An 18,147-nucleotide genomic window follows, 5' to 3' on the forward strand; every position below is an offset into this window, starting at 1 on the left:
GGGCGACTCGGGAATGGGTGCTGTCGGGCCTGGGCCTCCACAGCCTCTCATCCTGTCCTCTCCCCTCAGACTTCAAACCCAATCGAGGTAACGGGCCGGACCAGCGCTGTCCACACCCTGCTGCCGAAGGGCCCCGGGGTAGGTGGCAGCCGCCCAGCGGTCCTTCCCTCCCTGGGAGCGTCCCCACCCTCCCCCGGGCTGGGCTGCGGCCCCCACCTAACGCTTGCTCCTCTGTCGCCACAGGTGTCCGAGCCTTACCGGACAGCAGTCAGGGTGAGCAGTCAGGTGTGGGCCGTCTCCTGGGCGAGGGGAGGGCCCACGGCCAGGGGGATCTGGGTACCCGTTGGGAGGCCCTGGGTGCCCTGTGACCCCAGGACCCGGGGGTGTTGGGGTGAAGAGGCCCACTGAGCGCTCACCGCCTCCGCAGAAGCCGGGGAAGTGGTGCGCGGTGCACGTGCAGATTGCATGGCAGACCTACCGCCACCAGCAGAGGCTGAAGGTGAGCGCCCCGCCGCCCCTCGGGTTTGCTGCCTCCCTCGCCTGGGGCTGGGCGGAGCTGGGAGGAGACAGGACCGTGTGGTGGGGTGGTCACACACCTGTGCTGGTCCCAGTGCCCCCCCCCACCCTTCCCGCAGCCTTCGACCCTGTGCCCTGTCCTCTCCCTGGCGGGCACCTGAGCTTCAGCAACAAACAGGAGGCGGGGACAGAAATGCAGGGGGGGCTCCTGTGCAGGCCCAGCTCGGGCGTAGCTCCCTGCCTGGGGGCCCCGAGCAGGGTTCCCTGAGCGGGGCGGGGCGGGCAGCACCCTGGACACCTCTGTCCCCGCAGATGCAGCTGGACCCCCACAAGCTGGAGGTGCTCAGCAGGCCCCCTGCCCCAGGCCTGCTCCCCGGAGTCCACTCCCCACATGACCGGGCCCAGCCCCTCTTCTCCAGCTCAGGTGAGGCCGCCTGGGGCTGGTGCCGGGGGCACCTGTTGCTCCCCCAGCCATCGCGCCCAGAGGGACCTGCGCCCGCCCCCCCTCCTTCCGGGGCTTGTCTCTGACGCCCTCCCCAGCCCACCTCCCTCCCAGGGAGGGTTTTGGCTTCTCATTGGAGGTAGAAACTGCCCCGGGACCCCGTGTTCCCCCGCCGCAGCCACACCAGTCACGCTGTGTCGGGGTCTCTGGGCGCACCCAGATTCGAGGACTCCCTAGCAGGACTCAGCGTACACACCCCCACGGCTGAGACGTCACAGTGAAGCGACAGCTGACTTAGCCAAGGGCCGGCCTGCGGGGGGGGCCGGGCGAGGCAGCAGCCCATGAGCCTGTCTCCCAGCACCAAGCGGGCACCACCTGTGGGTGCCGCCTCCGGGGCAGCTCCGGGACCAGCGCCCAGGCTTCGGGGGGCACAGACCACACTGCAGGCTCGAGGGGGGTTCAGCTCAGGCACAGGGTTTGCACAGCAGCACTTCCTCTGAGATAAAGGGGAGGCCTCGGGCCCCAGAGGCCCCCCCCGCCCCCCCACGGGCCGGTGTGAGCACAGGCCTCGGCCACAGCTCCTCCTCCCCAGCTGCCTCGATGGCACCTCCAAGTTCCCTCCCTCCCCCACTCTCCCTCCCCTCACTGCCGCCTGCTGTCCCCTTACACGTGGGTGCGTCTGTGAGGCCAGCCCGGTCACCTGGCTGGGGCTGGGGTGCAGGGGTCACCAGGTCGGCCCCTTTGCAGCACTCTGCTGGCCTCCAGACCCAGCTGAGCAGCGGCCTCCCTGGTGTCTGATCTTGCAGACCAGGGGCCCGGTCCGTGGTGGCTGCAGCCCTGTTCGCTGGCACCCCCAGGCCGTGTTCCGTGGGCCCAGCCGTGGCTCTGCACTTGGAGCCTGAGCTGCCTGCCCCCAGCCGGTCCTGCTCTTCAGCCGCTTCCCCCAGGGCAGGCCCTCCGGGTGCCCCCCTGCTGGTCGGGCATTGCCCTGGGCCGGGGTCAGGCTGCTGTCTCGTCCTGAGTCCCCCACGGTCCTTCCTCAGAGGCCTCCTTTCCCGGCGCTGCCTCCCCCCCCCCCCCCCAGCCACGCCCCCACCCGACACCGTTCCCAGCGCTGGGCGGGCTGGTTCTTGCTTCTGGGTTGATTTCTTTGGCTTGTGAGTCACTTGGAAGCACGTGTAACTGTAGCCGAGGGCCCGGGGGGATGGGACACCGCTGTTCCATGGTTGGGGCCCAAAGACGGAGCTGGGGGACCCCCACCACCGTCTTCACAGAAATCCCCTGGAGTGAAGGGCATGCTCCCTGCCTGGCGGCCTCCAGGTTCGGTTCAGGGGCGGCCGGGGCACAGGGCAGGGCTGCCTTTCGCAGCCGTAACTCGGGGCCACGACCAACACCCACTGGGTGACCAGTGTCATCCGTTAGCTTCCGTCAGGGTCTCGATCACGGGCGCTGGGAGCAGCCCACGAAGGCCCGGCCTCTGTCCCGGGGTGCACCCCCTCCTGCGCCCCTGGGGTCCTCCTGTCGGCCCCTTCGAGGCGGGTGGGGGTTCCTAGAGAAACCTGGAGCCCCGCCGGGAACGAGCCGACAGGTGCTGCCAGCTCCAACCTGCCCCCAGGTGCTGCCCATCCCACCGCCAGCCATTTCGGCCCCTCAGCCCATCCCGGCAGCTTCCTGCCCACAGGTCACCTGGCAGGTAGGTGCGCCCAAGTCGGTGTGCTGGGGTGGCCTCGGGAACCCTCGGGGGTGGGAGGTGACCCAAGAACCAGGGCCTCTCCCACTGCACAGCCGGCCCCTGCCGGTCCCAGGGCCACGGGGGAGGGCGCCAGGCAGGAGCCACCAGGCCCTGAGCCCCGCCCGCTGCCCCGCAGACCCTTTCAGCAGGACAAGCACCTTCGGGGGCTTGGGGAGCCTGGGCAGCGCCGCCTTCGGAGGCCTGGGCAGCCACGCACTGAGTGAGTGACCGCCCACACGCGTGCCCTCCCCTCCCCCTCTGTGGGCTTCCCCACGGGGTCTGGGCTGCACCCGCCCACTGTCCTTAACCCCTGGGGACACAGCTGGGGTCCGGCAGCCCTGCGTGGGGGACAGTCCCTGGCCTCATGTCCCCCCAACCCCCAGCTGCAGGCAGCAGCCTCTTTGCCCCCAAGGAGGGCTCCGCACTGCACAGCCTGCCCAGCCCCCAGGAGGCCTGGAGCCGGCTGCACCGGGCGCCCCCGTCCTTCCCCACGCCGCCTCCCTGGCCCAAGCCTGTGGACACGGAGCGGGTCTCAGCCCTGACCAACCACGACCGAGAGCCGGACAAGGGCCGGGAGGCTCGGGAGCGGTGAGTGGGCCCCTGGAGACCTCCCTCCCCCAGGGGTTGAAGCTGGACACTCAGAGAAGGGAGGACCCCTCATGGGATCTGGCAGGAGCCGTGGGGGCGTCTTTCCAGAGGAGGGGGCAGCAGGGAGGGGGCCTCTGGGGGAGCCGGGGTCCGTGGGGCAGGGCAGCCCTGGCTCTCGGGGGACCGGGGAGCTGCCACCTCACCCAGGTGCTGAGCCACCAGGGCCTGGTCTGGGAGGAACCTGAGGGGCCCCTGGCTGGGGTGGGAGGAGGAGCAGCAGAGGAACCCTAGGGTCCTGCAGGGGTTGTGGGCTGGCGGCGAGGACGGGAGAGAGGGGCTCCCACAGGCCCCTCCGCCCTGGCCCCCTCCCACGTTCCCCAGAACCTTGTATGGTCGCGGGCCAGCAGGCGCTGGGCTGAGGTGGGGGTGGTGGCAGGCAGCTTGCTTTGGGGGAGAAGTCTGTCTGCCCTGCAACTGAGGGGTGTCTGTCACTCCAGGGACCTCCTGCTTCGGGGTCCGGCCGATCCGCGGGTAAAGGAGAGCCGCTCCCCGGCCAGGGAAGCTCCCGCGGCCGCTCCCCCGCAGTCCCCCTGCGGCAAGGTGGCCCCCAGCGACCGCCTGTGCCCGGCGGGCCTCCTGGGCCCCGGGAAGCCGCCCGAGGGCGACGTGAAGGTTAAGGAGGAGCGCGGGGAGGACGGCGTAACCCCCGAGCCCCCGGGCCTGCACCGCGTGCGCCTGGGCTTCGCGTGGGAGCCGCCGCGCGACACCTACCGCGGCCTGGAGCTGCCCCGCCGCGCCCTGCCCGCTGTCCCCGCCCCGGGCCCCGCCGCCCTCGAGCCCCCCGAGCGCCTCTACCGCGACCGCGAGCCCCACGACTACAGCCCTGAGCGCCTGCGGGCCGCGCACCTGGGCGTCTCCCCGCACCTGGGCGCCCCCGCGCACCTGGGCGCCTCCCCGCACCTGCCCGCCTCCCCGCACCTGGGCGCCCTGCACTACCCGCGCCTCGGGCCCGTGCTGCACAACGGACTCCTGGCTCGGACCCCGCCGGCCACCGCTGCCCTCGGCGCGCCGCCCCCGCTAGTGGCCGCGGGCGGGGCCCCCACGTCCCCCGGGCCCCCCAGGAGCAGGACTACACCTCTCGGGGCTCCCGGCGAGGCCCCCGACTTCTCTCCGTCCCGAAACCCGCCGGAGGTGGAGGCGCGGTAGCTGGGTACCGCCTGGAGCGGACCCCGCCCGCCGCCCCTCCACCTGCAGGTCCGGGAACTAAGCACAGGCCCTCAGCCCGGCGGTGCCCCTGCCCCCGCCGCCTGGGGCTTGGGGTTCCCACTGCGCCTTCTGGGGTGACCTCCTGTTTTCTGAGCCCAGATTAGGCTCTTGGAAGAAAATTCAAGTTTGTACATTTTTTTCCCCACAGGTGAGAAGCGTTTATAATAGATTTGTATTTTTTTCAATTTTGTGCTCTTTAGACATTTAAAAGGAAAAAAAAGTTTTGCTTTTTAACTTTTAGTTCCGATTTGCGGTTTAACAGCCTCAGATCCTCTTCCAGAGCCCAGCGTTTGTGGGTTTTGGTGTTTTTTGTTTTTTTCGTCTTATTTATGGAGAAAAACACGGTCATCTTGTCCAACACACTGTGAGGCCCCCACTCAGGCTCCGCCCTGGCCCTCCCTTGGTACTTGGAACCGAAGTTACAGATGTTATATTAAAACAATAATTAATGTACACACCTGGTTTTTTGCCTTATTATGCAGAAGTGTAAGAAGATTCTTCAGTTTGTAAAGAACAAATGGAACAAATGTAAATAGTCTGTTAATATATGTGACGTCATTAAATTCTGAGTTATGCACACTTTACCCCAAGTCCCCACAGAGCCCTGTGTTACTGGGGCCGCCAGCCCCGCCTGTGGGCACGGTGACCCCTCAGCTCTGCCGGGGCCCCGGGCGGGCGGGGGGTGGGGGGAGAGGGAGCAGCACCCCAGCTCCGCACCGGCCGCCAGCGCTGGCCTCTGGGACACTCTGGACCCTCAGAAACTCCGGGTTTTAGAAGCAAAGACTCTATATCGATCACAAAACATCGACTTCTGTCTGTCTTCTCCGACGGCATCAGCCAACGCCTGTCCAGCGTTGTCCCTCTGACCGGCCAGCACCTGGCGTGGGAGGGTCTTTTGGTCTCAGCGTTGCAGAGCCACACGGCGCACCAGTCCCCTGAACGTCCCTCCGAGAGGACACCTGGGGGCACCTGAGGTCTCTGTGACCCGCCAAGCCCACATCGCCACCTGGTGGCCGACCTTGGGATTGCACCGGGCCAAGGGGGTATCGTTCTTCCTTTGCAGGTGAGGGGTTAATGTGCCGCCTCCCGTGAGCACCCGACCAGGGATGGGCCTCACAACCTTCAGGTGTGTGGGACCCTGATTTCCTGTGTTTCCTGTACCATCAGCGTGTTTACGAGTCTTTTCAGTTGGGGATAACTGACTTATTTTTAAATATATCTTCATTGATTATATCAAGGGAGAGGGACAGAGAGAGAAACATCAATGATGAGAGAGAATCATGGATCGGCTGCCTCCTGCACGCCCTACACTGGGGACCGAGCCCCCACCTGGGCCTGTGCCCTGACCGGGAATTGAACTGTGACCTCCTGGTTCATAGGTTGATGCTCAGCCACTGAGCCACACCGGCCGGGTTCAACTGATTATTTTTACTTGCAAAGACAAGAGCCACTTGAGCGTCTCTGTTAGGGAACGCCGAGGGGAGGGGGGTGGACGGGGACGTGTGGCCTTCCTCTGCCAGGTCACAGCTGGTCTCTGGCTCACACGACTTCGGCTGCTTGGGCAGCAGATCCCACCAGACCCTGCTTTGTCATCGTCTCCACATTTTCTACGGCTCTTTTTTGCCTTTATTGTCGGAAGCACATGGACGTGACAACACCCACTTGGGCTGCATCCGTGGTTTATTGGTGGCGTCATTGAGCTGCAGGCCCCGGAAGGCGGTCACGCGGCCGGGGAGCTCCTGCCGAGGGGCAGTCGGCGAGTCCGGGCCACCGCACACAGATCCTGTGCGAGTCACTGCAGGACACAGCAGCTGTCAGAGCCCGGTGTCAGCACCGACCTCACGCCCCCTTTGCCGAGGGGCTCGGCTCCTCTGGGACAAGGACACGGTTTGGACCATATGGCTCAGTCGGCCACGATTTGGCACATTTCTGTGGACACGTGGGGCCTGGGCACTGGTGATCGGGATGTGGGTGCCCAACACGGGGGTCAGCCACCCCTTTTTAATCAGACAGATGTGTGGGTCCTTCCAGCAGCACCTGTCGCATCAGTGCTGTCTCGTCCCCACAGCCCATCTCGGCCCCTGTGCCCCCGTCTGCATCCTCCCTCACCTCCGTCTGCCCCCCCCCCCCCCCACGTGAGGTTCTGCCAGTGGAAGGCTCCAGCCCAGGGTGGTGCAGGCCCTGTCCACTGTCCCCAAGTGCTCCCGGTCCCAGTCCCCGTCCTTCACCAGACGCCTCAGCACGGTTCCCACTGGGCCCCGGATGGACCTGGAACCTTCCTCTGCCCAGGACCGCGTCCTTCCAACACCCTTCCAGCCCCCGCCCCCCCCCCCCACTGGCTGCCCGACGACCCGCCCACCCCAACCCCCACTGGCTGCCCGACGCCCCGCCCACTCCAGCCCCCACTGGCTGCACGGCGCCCCACCCACTCCAACCTCCCTGGCTGCCCGACACCCCGCCCACCCCAACCCCCACTGGCTGCCCGACGCCCCGCCCACTCCAACCCCCACTGGCTGCCCGACGCCCCGCCCACTCCAACCCCCACTGGCTGCCCGACACCCCGCCCACTCCAACCCCCACTGGCTGCCCGACGCCCCGCCCACTCCAACCCCCACTGGCTGCCCGACGCCCCGCCCACCCCAACCCCCACTGGCTGCCCGACGCCCCGCCCACCCCAACCCCCACTGGCTGCCCGACGCCCCGCCCACCTAGCTGGCTGCCCGACGCCCCGCCCACCCCAACCCCCACTGGCTGCCCGACGCCCCGCCCACCTAGCTGGCTGCACGACGCCCCGCCCACCCCAACCCCCACTGGCTGCCCGACGCCCCGCCCACCTAGCTGGCTGCACGACGCCCCGCCCACTCCAACCCCCACTGGCTGCACGACGCCCCGCCCACTCCAGCCCCCACTGGCTGCACGACGCCCCGCCCACTCACTGGCACTCACCGGGGGCAGGCAGTGCGCCAGGAGCCCGTTGCGGGGCACGCAGCGCGGGGAGCTGGCCTCGGTCAGGCGGATGCAGCACAGGCTGCGGCACTCCTTGTGGTGCTTGCAGTGGTCGTGGTTGGGCTGCGAGACAGAGGCCCCTGGACCTCCGCCCGCGGAGAAAGCGGGCAGGTGAGCCCCGCCCCGCCCGCCCCGCCCGCCCTCACCTTGAGCCACTGCAGGCACTGGGAGAAGATGGTGCGGGGCGTGCAGAACTTGGCGGGGCTGTAGTTGTTGGTGACGCAGCAGTTGCTCTTGCACTCCTTCTTGTCGGTGCACGAGTGGCCGTTGGGCTGCAGGACGAAGGCCAGGCCTTCCGGCCACCGAGACCCCCCAAGAGGCGGTGCCTCAGACCCCCCCCCCCCCCCCCCCCCCGCCTCCCGCCACCGAGCCCTCGCACCTTCCGCCAGGACAGGCACTGCAGGAAGATGGTCTGGGACGTGCAGAACTTCTGGGGGTTCAGGCTGTTGGTGACGCAGCAATCGGTCTGGCATTCCACGTTTTCTTGACAGGTCTCCCCGATCCCCTGCGGGGTCCAGGCGTTGCAGACCCCAAAAGAGCCCCCTGTTCTCCGCTTCCCTTGGTCCCGCCCGGGTCCCATCGGCCTTCAGACTTATCGAACCTGGCGGGGTTTCTGGAACATTCACAGAGCAGGGAGGGGGGCTGGCCTGGGGCCGCGGACAGGGGGAGGGGGGGCAACCGTTGTCTGTGTCTGTCCTGAGCCCAGTGGACAGAGGGTAAACTGAGGCACGGAGCCAGGAAAGCTAGTGAGTGGCCGAGCCGCAGGGCAAGAGAAAGAAGCCTCCCACCGGGGGTGGCTCAGGGGCTGAGCGTCGACCTAGGAACCAGGAGGTCACCTTTCGATTCCGGTGGGGGCACAGGCCCGGGGTGAGGGCTCGACCCCCAGTAGGGGTCGTGCAGGGGGCAGCCGGTCAGTGACTCACTCTCATCATTGATGCTTCTATCTTTCTCTCCCTCTTGCTTCCTTTCTCTGAAATCAATAAAAATATTTTTAAAAAAAGAAAAAGAAATCTACTGGCTAAGAGTTAAAGCCAGGACCGCGGCTCCCAGACGAGACCAGCCGCCAGCTTTGGGGTGAGAAGCAGGAGGACTGAGGAGGGACTGACCTTCCAGAGGGTCAGGGGCCGTGGGGCATCGAGGGAGCAGGCACCGGGCACTCGGGGCCAGGCACCCCCTGGAAAAGGGCCAGCAGCCCCCGAGAGCCGGAGAGCAGGCCGAGGGTGGAGGCCTCGCCTGTGCAGGGACTCGGCCGTGGACTTACCTTATGGGACAGAACCAGGCTATCAGGCTCCCTCGTCACGGAGGACACAGGCCGCGCCCAGAGCAGCAGCAGCGGCAGCAGCAGGCACCCGGCGAGCGCCATCGGGCGGCGGCCTGTCAATGTCGTGTCTGAGGAGCGTCCCCCAGGCACCCCTTCCTCCCCCTCCTCCTCCCCATCGTTCTCTTACAAAATGTGTTTTTTTTAATTAATAGACATTAGTTTTCTAGAGCAGCTCTAGGTTTACAGAAAAATTGTGCACAAAGTGCAGAGGTTCCTTCCGCTGGCCTTCTGCCTCAGTTTCCCTTGCCGTTAACATCTGACGTGGGTACGGTCTGCTTGTTACAACCGATCGACTGATATCGATCCATTGTTGTCACCCAAGCCCATAGTGGACGTTGGGGTCCCTCTGTGTTGTACGTTCTGTGGGTCTGGACAAACACAGGACGGTCATCAGTTCAGTGTCACACAGACGAGCCTCGCTGCCCTGCACACCCTCTGTCTCCGCTGTCCGTCCCGGCAAACACGGGTCTTTCTCCTGTCCCCATCGCTCTGCCTGGAGTTGGAACCGCAGCGTGGCCTTTTCGGATGGGCTCCCGTCACTGAGCAATCGTGTGCGTGGGGAGTCCCTCCACTGTTGCAAATTTCTTTTTATTGCCAAATGGAAATAGGTTTTTAACAGCCCTTTCCCCAGGGACCACCGGGCCCTTGGTTCGTTTAAACAAGAGCATGTTGTTGCCCGGCCTGTGTGGCTCAGTGGTTGAGCGTGGACCTATGAACCAGGAGGTGACGGTTTGATTCCAGGTTCAGGGCACAGGCCCAGGTTGTGGGCTCGATCCCCAGTGTGGGGCGTGCAGGAGGCAGCTGATCATGCTTCTCTCCCATCATCGATGTTTCTCTCTCTCCCTCCCTCTCCCTTCCTCTCTGAAGTCAATAAAGACATATATTTTCTGAAAAGTGGTTAAGATGGTAAATGTTTACCACAATAAGGAAGACGTCGCAAGTACCTCTCCCGGGGCCCCCCATGCACAGCCCCCGGTTGTTTGGAAACCTTCTTCCATGTATGGAGCCTCTTTTCTGTTGGTTCACAACCTCTCAGGTCAGCCCTCTTTCCAGCTTTTACTGCCCAATATCAGGTGTGATCCACAGCCTCCCAACCTGCCAAGTGAAAGCTAAGACGCCGGCTTGGACAGTACAGGTCTCTAAACCACAGGGACCATGGTTTTGTTTTTGTTTGTTTGTTTGTTTGTTCTGTTAATCCTCACCGGAGGATTTTTTTCCCATTGATTAAAAATTTTTTTAATATTTTTTTTAAATGTTAAAGCTGGGAGAGGGATAGAGAGAAACATTAAGAGAGAGAATCTTTGATCGGTTGCCTCCTGCACGCCCCCTACTGGGGATCGAGCCCACAAGCCGGGCATGTGCCCAGACTGGAATCGAAACGTGACCTCCTGGTTCATAGGTCGACGCGCAACCACTGAGCCACACCAGCTGGGCTGGTGTGTGTGTGTGTTTTTTTTTATAGAGAGAGTGGAAGGGAGGAAGAGAGGAGGAGGGGAGAGAGAGAGAGAGAGAGAGACATATGGATTCGTTGCCTCCCACACATGCCCCGACAGGGTCAGGGATTGACGGGGATGGAACCTATAACCCAGGTACATGCCCTTGACTAGGAATCGAACCTGAGACCCTTCGGTATGTGGGCTGACACACCAACCACTGAGCAACACCGGTCAGGGCACACCGCTACCACTTTTTGAGCATGAACCCCTCCCAGCGGGGCACAGGGGGGCTGTCTCAGCCTCATGTCACTGCTGAGGTGCACCCTGGCTAGGCACTCAGCGCTGGCATTCTTACACAGAGAAACAGACCGTGAGGTGGAGGCGTGAGCTCGGATATCCCCTGCAGAAGAACTCCCCCCAGGAGCTCACACTTGCCCCAGCAATAGCAGCCTTACCTTTTGTCTCGGTCCACCTGCTCGGGAAGAGGGACCAGCCAGGTCGGACGGTGGAGTCACCCAGGGCCGAGCTGTGGCAGAATCACTGGGCCACCTCTCAACGCTCCTTCCTCTGTCCTGCCCCGGCCTTCCACCCGAGAGGGCGTCTTTCATCATCCGCCCAAGAGCCCGGGGGCAATGTCCAGTCCCCTGGACAGGAGACCTCCGGCCCACACAAATCCCTGGAGCCAACCACATCAATGGCCGGAAGGCCAGCGCTGGCCAGTGACCGAAGCCTCCCTGGTTCTGCCCCATTTCCAACGCAGGACCAGCCTGAGAAGCCAAACCTGCCCCCTGTGAATCGTGTGGCCCCTCCCCACCAGGATCCCCAGTGGCCTGCTCGGTGGCTGATAGGGTGGGGCCGGGGCCAAGCTCTGGGTAGACAGCGTGCTTGTGCTCTTGGAACATTGTTCTCTTGTTTATTTCTGCACAGTGTGTTCATAATAAACATCTACTGACTTATTTGTTATTGGCTGTGTGCCAGGCACTGTGCCAGGCTGTGCAGAGGAACAGCCTGTGACCCTCTTGTCACCTCGAAGGTCCAGGTCTACTTTGGAAAGTGGACCCATCGCCAGATAGGTCACAGAGAGAGTGGTGGGTGCCGTTAGGGGCGTGGGGGGGTTGTCCGGAGGGAAGGCCTGGGTGACGGAGGATAGTTTTTAAGAAAATATTGATTTCAGAGAGGAAGGGAGAGGGAGAGAAACATCAACGATGAGAGAAAGAATCTCACACGCACCCCACTGGGGATGGAGCCTGCAACCCAGGCCTGTGCCCTGACCGGGAATCAAACTGTGACCTCCTGGTTCCTAGGTCGATGCTCAACCATTGAGCCAGGCTGGCCGGGCATGGAGGGTATTTTAAGGAGTGGGGAAGGGGGTCTGCAGGAAATGGGAGGGAGGAGGTGGAGACTGAAGGGGGTGAAGCCAGGTGTTGGGGTGGGGGGCAGGCCCTGGAGGAGGGCAAGCCTCGTCCTGGCAGGGTCATGAGTGCTTCAGCCACAAGAGCAGGACCAGAGAGTTTGAGGAAGTGGGCACCAGGTGGGCAGGCTGAGCGGCTGGAGCTGCCGGTGCAGGCGGTGGGGGCAGGGAGGGAGCCGGGGAGCCAGGAGGCAGCAGCCCGGGAGGAGGAGGCTCCGTGTTGATGGCTGAGAGCCAGGAGGAGACCTGGGGTTGGGTGGGTTCGGTTTAGCAAGCGCCTCACAAAGCACCTCAAAACTCTGGCATGAAAGGGCGTTTTGCTATCCTCGGGGCTCACGGGGCAGCTGCCACTCAGAGTCGCTGGGCATGGGCCTCGGGTGGCAGCTGGGCCGACTGCCCCCCGAGGCCTTTCACCAGCACGTCCAAGGCCAGGACGGCTGGAGCCTGGGGTGGCAACACCCGCCCGCACGGCTGGCCGCCCCAGAGCCCGGGCCTGAGCCCCAGGAGGACCTGAGAGGCTCTGTGGCCAGCCCAGGAGGCAGGCAGCCTCACGCCCTGCCCCCCCCTCAATCGGCCAGCGGGGTGGGCGGAGGGCGGGAGACACGAAGTCACCTGAGCTTGAGCTGAAACCCCAGGAGTGGACAGTATCGCCCGGGACAGGGGCAGCGTGTAGGTGAGGAGAGGAGGGGCTGGCCCTGGTTTGGGGTTTCTTTTCGGCAGGAGTGACGAGAAGGAAATGTCCTAAAATTAGATCATGGTGATGCTGGCAGAGCCCTGTGAATATACCAGGAGCAACAGGCTGCACATCCTGAGCTGTGTGGCCGGTTGTATCTCAATAAAGCTCTTTAGAAAAGGAAACCTAGTTGAACTTTTACCGACAACTTGGTTGACTTTATGTTGTTATTTATAAATAATTTTTTATTCTCTCCTTGCCAGAGAGTAATATTTCCTTTTAACCAAAGGTTTTGGAATTCAATTGAGTAACTTAATTTTTTTGCTCGTAAAATGCCTTTTTATTTTATTTATTTATTTATTAAAATATTTTATTGATTTTTTTTACCGAGAGGAAGGGAAAGGGATAGAGAGTTAGAAACATCAGTCAGCTGCCTCCTGCACACCCTGTACTGGGGATGTGCCCGCAACCAAGGTACATGCCCTTGACTGGAATCGAACCCGGGACCCTTCAGTCTACAGGCTGACGCTCTATCCACTGAGCCAAACCGGTTAGGGCTAAAATGCCTTTTTAAGTAAAGAACCATTATTAGCTGTGGTTACAAATTTGCATTAGGAGTTTCCACTCGATTTCTCAAATTTCCTACCAGCAGGCGGCCAGACGCCTTATCTAAGCCTCAGTACGGTTTGTGCGCTCCCGAAACCAATCCAACGCAGGCTGCGCCCTGGATTTGGGGAGCTCCTTGCGTTCTAGTGGGTGGAGCCTCATAAACAAAGCGACCGTGTCAGGGACGCTCTTAAGCCCTCCTGTGGTCCAACCCACATCCCTAAGGACACAGGTAGCAAATCCATCTCAGACGACGAAAGAAATTAAATTCTTGGGCAAACTTGAGCTTCTATCTTTTCTTCCTAGAAAAGATAAGGAGAAAACATTCGTGTATTCAAGAAGGAAATGCCTGCAGGCGGCCGGCAGGGCGGCGCTCCGCCCCCGAAGACATGTGGTGCGGGTTTCTCTGTCACAGGAATTCAGATTTTTAACCCAGCTTTTTAGGCGTGAACCTCCTTTTGTTGTTGATCCTCATCAGAGGATATTCTTCCACTGATTTTTAGAGAGAGTGGGAGTGGGAGGGAGGGAGGAGAGAGAAAAGGGTGGTGGTTGGGTGGTTGCCTCCTGGGGTGGGGGTGGAACGTGCAACCCGGGTCCGTGCCCTTGACCGGAATCAAGCCCAAGACCCTTCGGTGTGGGCCATGCTCTGACCACTGAGCCATCAGCCAGGGCAGCGTGGTGCATTTTTATTTATTATTAAATACATTTTTATTGATTTCAGAAAGGAAGGGAGGAGAGAGAGAGAGAAACATCAATGATGAGAGTCATGGATCGGCTGCCTCCTGCACGCCCCACACTGGGGATCGAGCCCGAAACCGGGCCTGTGCCCTTGACCCAGTCGAACCCGGGACCCTTCAGTCCCAGGCCGCCTCTACCCACTGAGCGCACCGGCCGGGCGCGTCTTGCATTAGAAAGGAGGCCCTGGAGCTCCGTGCTCACTGCGCAGCGGCCGCCGGTGGAGACGCGGAGGGGGCCGTGCTGCCCTCGTCCTGCGCCCCGGCCTCAGACCCCCGTGCCCGCCCCGGGGCCGCCTCCCCACGCCCCCGCTCTGGGTCCACCTGTGGCACCTGCCAGGTGCGCCGGTCGTCCGTGCCCCGCACCCGCAGCCCCAGGACCCCGGCTTGGGGCGGGGACGGGGCGGGGCGGGGCGGGCGAGACCACGCCCTGGAGGCCGCCCCGCGAGCCCCCGCCCCCGCCCCGCGGTGGCAGCGCCCGACAGCTGCTCGGGCCGCGGTTCCCGGCGGCGGGGCCATGGCGGCGGCGGAGCCCAAGCCCCCGGCGGGTGCGGGTGCGGGTGCGGCCGCGGCCCGGCGCCTGGCCCGGAGCTGCTGGTCCGCCTTCTGGGACTACGAGACGCCCAAGGTGATCGTGGTGAGGAACCGGCGCCTGGGCGTCGTGTACCGCGTGGTGCAGCTGCTCATCCTGCTCTACTTCGTGTGGTGGGTGCGCGCGGCGGGGTCCCCGGGCCGGGGGCGGGCAGGGAGGGGGCGAGGGGACCCGGGTCCGGCGGGCGCGGGATGAACGCAGGGTCCCTGGGGCGGAGGGTCCGGAGCACGGAGAGGGGGAGGCGGGCAGGACGCGGGGCCCCGCCGCCCCCAGAGCTGGCTGTGTCCCCACAGGTACGTGTTCATCGTGCAGAAGAGCTACCAGGACCGGGAGACGGGCCCCGAGAGCTCGGTCATCACCAAGGTCAAGGGCATCACCTCCTCGGAGCACAAAGTGTGGGACGTGGAGGAGTACGTGAAGCCCCCCGAGGTGCGCCCCGCCCCGCCCGCCCGGAGGGTGGGACCGACGGCGGGACCCGCCGGAAGGGCCAACGCCCTTCTTTCTGAGCGCAGGGGGGCAGCGTGTTCAGCATCATCACCAGGATCGAGGTCACTCCCTCCCAGGCCCAGGGCACCTGTCCCGAGGTGAGGCGGGGGCGGGGGCGGGGCGGATGCTGTCCCTAGGGGTGTGTGTGTGTGTGTGGGGGGGCGCCCAGCCCCTGACTGAGCTCTCTTCTCCCAGAGTGTGAGGGTCACCAACGCCACCTGCGCCTCGGACGAGGACTGCGTGGCCGGGGAGCTGGACATGCTGGGGAACGGTCAGTGTGCGCCCGGGGCGGTGGGGGGCGGGCCAGGGCGCCCTCTCCACCTGAGCATGTGCCCACAGGTGTTCGGACGGGGCGCTGTGTACCCTATTACTACGGGGCCTCCAAGACCTGCGAGGTGTCCGGCTGGTGCCCCGTGGAAGATGGGGCCTCTGTCAGGTGCGCCCCACCACCTGGGACCCAGGTCCACCCTGCTCCTTCCTCCTGGCGGGGGGGTGAGGGGCAGTGCGGCTGCAGAGCCTGGGGAGACTGAACATGCAGTCTGTCTCCTCAGCCAGTTTCTTGGCAAGATGGCCCCCAACTTCACCATCCTCATCAAGAACAGCATCCACTACCCCAAGTTCCAGTTCTCCAAGTAAGAGCCCTCGGTGGGAGAGGGGACCCGGGAGGAAGCTGCCTCCCAAGGATGCCCACCCACTGCGCCCGGCGTCCTCAGGGGCAACATCGAGATGCGCAAGGATGGCTACCTGAAGCACTGCCTGTTCGACGAGGTGTCCCACCTGTACTGCCCCATCTTCAGGCTGGGCTTCATCGTGGAGCGGGCGGGGGAGAACTTCACGGAGCTGGCCCGCACGGTGAGGCCAGGCGCCTGGCCGCTGGCCAGGCTCGCAGAGGATCGGCGCCCCATCTGGCCGTGCATGGCTCCCGCTCAATCACCGACTCCTGGTCACACAGCCCCTGCTCCCCTCGTGCCCCAGAAATGGGTGCTCACCAAGTGCCTGGTTCTATGTGCACCCCAGGCACCGCCTCAGGGTGGGACCCCAGGGCTGAGGGTCCCGTGTGCCCGCCCTGACCCCATCTCTGTGCCCACCTCTGGGCAGGGTGGTGTCATTGGGGTCATTATCAACTGGGACTGTGACCTGGACCTGCCGGCGTCCAACTGCAACCCCAAGTACTCCTTCCGGAGACTGGACCCCAAGCACACCCCGGCCTCCTCTGGCTACAATTTCAGGTACTGGAGCCTCACCCACCTGTGTGGTGGCTCGGGCGCAAACAGGGAGGGGCCGGTGGTGGGCAGTCTTGGTGCTGCCCTACTCTGGCGACAGGCACGCCCACCACCGGTTCCTCAGGGGCAGGCGGCCAGGGCCGTTCCAGGTCCTGACGTGCTTCCGGGTCATTCCACCCAGGTTTGCCAAGTATTACAAGATAAACGGCAGCACCACCCGCACCCTCATCAAGGCCTACGGCATCCGCATCGACGTCATCGTGCACGGACAGGTAGACCAGCCGGCCCTGCTTCCCTGGGGCCCAGCTCTGTGTCCCCTCCACACGACCTACCCGGAGGGTCTGAGGCAGCCTCCTCTCCCCAGGCAGGCAAGTTCAGCCTGATTCCCACCATCATTAACCTGGCCACAGCGCTGACCTCCATCGGGGTGGTAAGGAGCGCACTGGGGTCCGGGCACGTGTGTGTGCGTGTGGTGGTGGTGGGGGTCAGGCCACGCCCTCACGCATGTTTGGCTGCCACAGGGCTCCTTCCTGTGCGACTGGATCTTGCTGACATTCATGAACAAAAACAAAGTCTACAGCCACAAGAAGTTCGACAAGGTGTGTACGCCACAGCACGCCCCGGGTAGCTGGCCTGTGACCCTGGCCCTTGTTTTGGGCCAGGCCCCTCCGCCCCCCTGTGCCTGCTCCACAGACCCAGGCAGACCACAGGACGAGGGGCAGAGCCAGGCCCAGGCCGTCCCACCACCACGGCCTGGTCCCACCTCTGCCCCATCTGAGCAGATGGTGGACACTCCCGATCGGGGTGCAGGACCCGGGCCTCGGGCCTCCGAGCCTCCCCAGCAGGACTCCACGCTCACAGACCCCCGAGGCTTAGCCCAGCTCTGAGCCCCCTCCCCCCTCACACTGCAAAGGCTGCCCTGGCCTGAAGCAGGTGGGACCAGCATGGAGCGCCCGGCCCTGCCCCCACATGCCTCCTCACAGCCGGGAACGAAAGGGCCCCATGCAACTGGGCAGTGGGCTGAAAGGGGGTAGCACCCTGCTCCCAGCTGCCCCCTCCACCCCCGATCCTCATCCCTCCCGCCCACACCACCTGCCCAGACCGGTTGCTGGGCTCCTAGCCAAGAAACCACGTCCAGAATCCAATAAACCTGTGACCATTACCATCTTGCCCTGTGTTTTGGGAAAAGCGTGTGGAGGCCCTGAAGACAAATACTAGTCAGTACTCAGCGGTGGGTCCCTGTGCAGGGGCTGCAGGGGCCTTGCCAGCCAGTGCAGTGCCCAGGCTCATGGCTGCCCTCTGGTCCAGCCTGGTCCCAGCACATCTGACCAGGGCCAATGGGGTGGGCGGTGGGAGGCAGGCTGAGTGCATGACCCTGTCTTGTCTCAGCGTTGCCCTTGTCAGTGCGCCACCACCTTCCTGCAGGGGTCACCCCAGGCCCCCAAATAAGGGAAAGGACGGCAGCCAGGAGGGAGGGGATGAGCTGCACCCAAGGAAAGCTGCCGGGATGCCATTTGGTGTGGGGTGTGGGCCTGGCCAGGCCTGTGGGTAACCAGCTCCTGCATCCTCAGATGCCACAGCTCATTACGTTCAACGGACCAGTTTGGCTGGACATGGTTTCTCTAGCAACAGTGGTGGAGTGTGCAGGTGTGAGGAGGCATGAGGCAAGCACCTTGCACAGACCTCACCAGTGGTCCCATCACTCCCAAGCTCAAGGGGAGGGTGGGTTCAGACCATACCAGCCCTGGGACCCCCCCAAGTCTGAATGCCCTTCCCACCTGCCTATTGGGCTTGCCCCACTGGCTGCAGCCAGCAAACGCTCCATTTGACCCTACCCAGCCACCTTCAGCTCCTCCCCCCTTGGGACACTGGCTGCACAGGTCACCCAAATGCTGGACACCCCACGGGTCTGGCTCACAGATGTCCAGCTCTAGTTTCGGAGAAACTGGCTTTTCTAGTCGGGGCTGGGCTGCAAGCTCAAGAACCAGGGCCAGGGGCTCAGGTTTCCTAAGCAGAGTGACCAGGGCCTAGCACCCCAAATGCCCCCACCCAAGCTGACCTCCAGGGCACAGCTGGGAGCTCAGGAACCAGGGTGCCCAGGCCGTCTTGCTGCAG

General features: G+C 63.8%; 3 protein-coding genes across 12 annotated transcripts in view; 2 read left to right on the plus strand and 1 right to left on the minus strand.

Annotated features, from left to right (window-relative positions):
- Positions 1-4,997, plus strand: part of FBRSL1 (fibrosin like 1) — a 32,960-nt gene extending 27,963 nt beyond the window's left edge. For 4 of the 8 annotated variants that reach the window (XM_070399197.1, XM_070399191.1, XM_070399196.1 and 1 more), the window contains 8 exons: positions 70-138; positions 244-285; positions 428-499; positions 829-940; positions 2,574-2,651; positions 2,827-2,910; positions 3,074-3,278; positions 3,776-4,997. In XM_070399197.1, the coding sequence (XP_070255298.1) occupies positions 70-138; positions 244-285; positions 428-499; positions 829-940; positions 2,574-2,651; positions 2,827-2,910; positions 3,074-3,278; positions 3,776-4,484 (1,371 nt within the window). In that variant the 3' untranslated portion in view covers positions 4,485-4,997. The remainder of the gene's footprint in view (positions 1-69; positions 139-243; positions 286-427; positions 500-828; positions 941-2,573; positions 2,652-2,826; positions 2,911-3,073; positions 3,279-3,775) is intronic. The other 4 variants (XM_070399199.1, XM_070399193.1, XM_070399198.1 and 1 more) reach the window with 2 other exon arrangements.
- A 1,325-nt stretch (positions 4,998-6,322) lies between these two features.
- On the minus strand, positions 6,323-11,082 carry LRCOL1 (leucine rich colipase like 1). 2 transcript variants are annotated; one of them, XM_070399806.1, is made up of 6 exons: positions 10,763-11,082; positions 8,812-8,924; positions 7,930-8,055; positions 7,697-7,822; positions 7,491-7,613; positions 6,323-6,339 (listed from the first exon to the last, which is right to left on the minus strand). In XM_070399806.1, the coding sequence occupies exons 2-6, from the start codon at positions 8,911-8,913 to the stop codon at positions 6,337-6,339; spliced, it is 480 nt and encodes a 159-aa protein (XP_070255907.1). In that variant the 5' UTR covers positions 8,914-8,924; positions 10,763-11,082; the 3' UTR covers positions 6,323-6,336. The 2 variants fall into 2 exon arrangements, with proteins under 2 accessions (XP_070255907.1, XP_070255908.1); XM_070399807.1 differs by lacking the exon at positions 10,763-11,082 and adding an exon at positions 8,474-8,520 and having other exon boundaries at positions 8,812-8,865.
- Positions 11,083-14,248: 3,166 nt separating this feature from the next.
- On the plus strand, positions 14,249-17,172 carry P2RX2 (purinergic receptor P2X 2). 2 transcript variants are annotated; one of them, XM_070399286.1, is made up of 12 exons: positions 14,249-14,436; positions 14,617-14,752; positions 14,836-14,907; positions 15,005-15,080; positions 15,149-15,245; positions 15,361-15,441; positions 15,523-15,661; positions 15,908-16,038; positions 16,214-16,304; positions 16,397-16,462; positions 16,554-16,631; positions 16,815-17,172. In XM_070399286.1, the coding sequence occupies exons 1-12, from the start codon at positions 14,249-14,251 to the stop codon at positions 16,917-16,919; spliced, it is 1,260 nt and encodes a 419-aa protein (XP_070255387.1). In that variant the 3' UTR covers positions 16,920-17,172. The 2 variants fall into 2 exon arrangements, with proteins under 2 accessions (XP_070255387.1, XP_070255386.1); XM_070399285.1 differs by having other exon boundaries at positions 16,554-17,172.
- Positions 17,173-18,147: the final 975 nt, after the last annotated feature.

Source organism: Myotis yumanensis, unplaced genomic scaffold, assembly GCF_028538775.1.
Source record: "Myotis yumanensis isolate MYYU_CA2020_CCGP unplaced genomic scaffold, mMyoYum1.0.hap1 SCAF_19, whole genome shotgun sequence".
NCBI lineage: Eukaryota > Metazoa > Chordata > Mammalia > Chiroptera > Vespertilionidae > Myotis > Myotis yumanensis.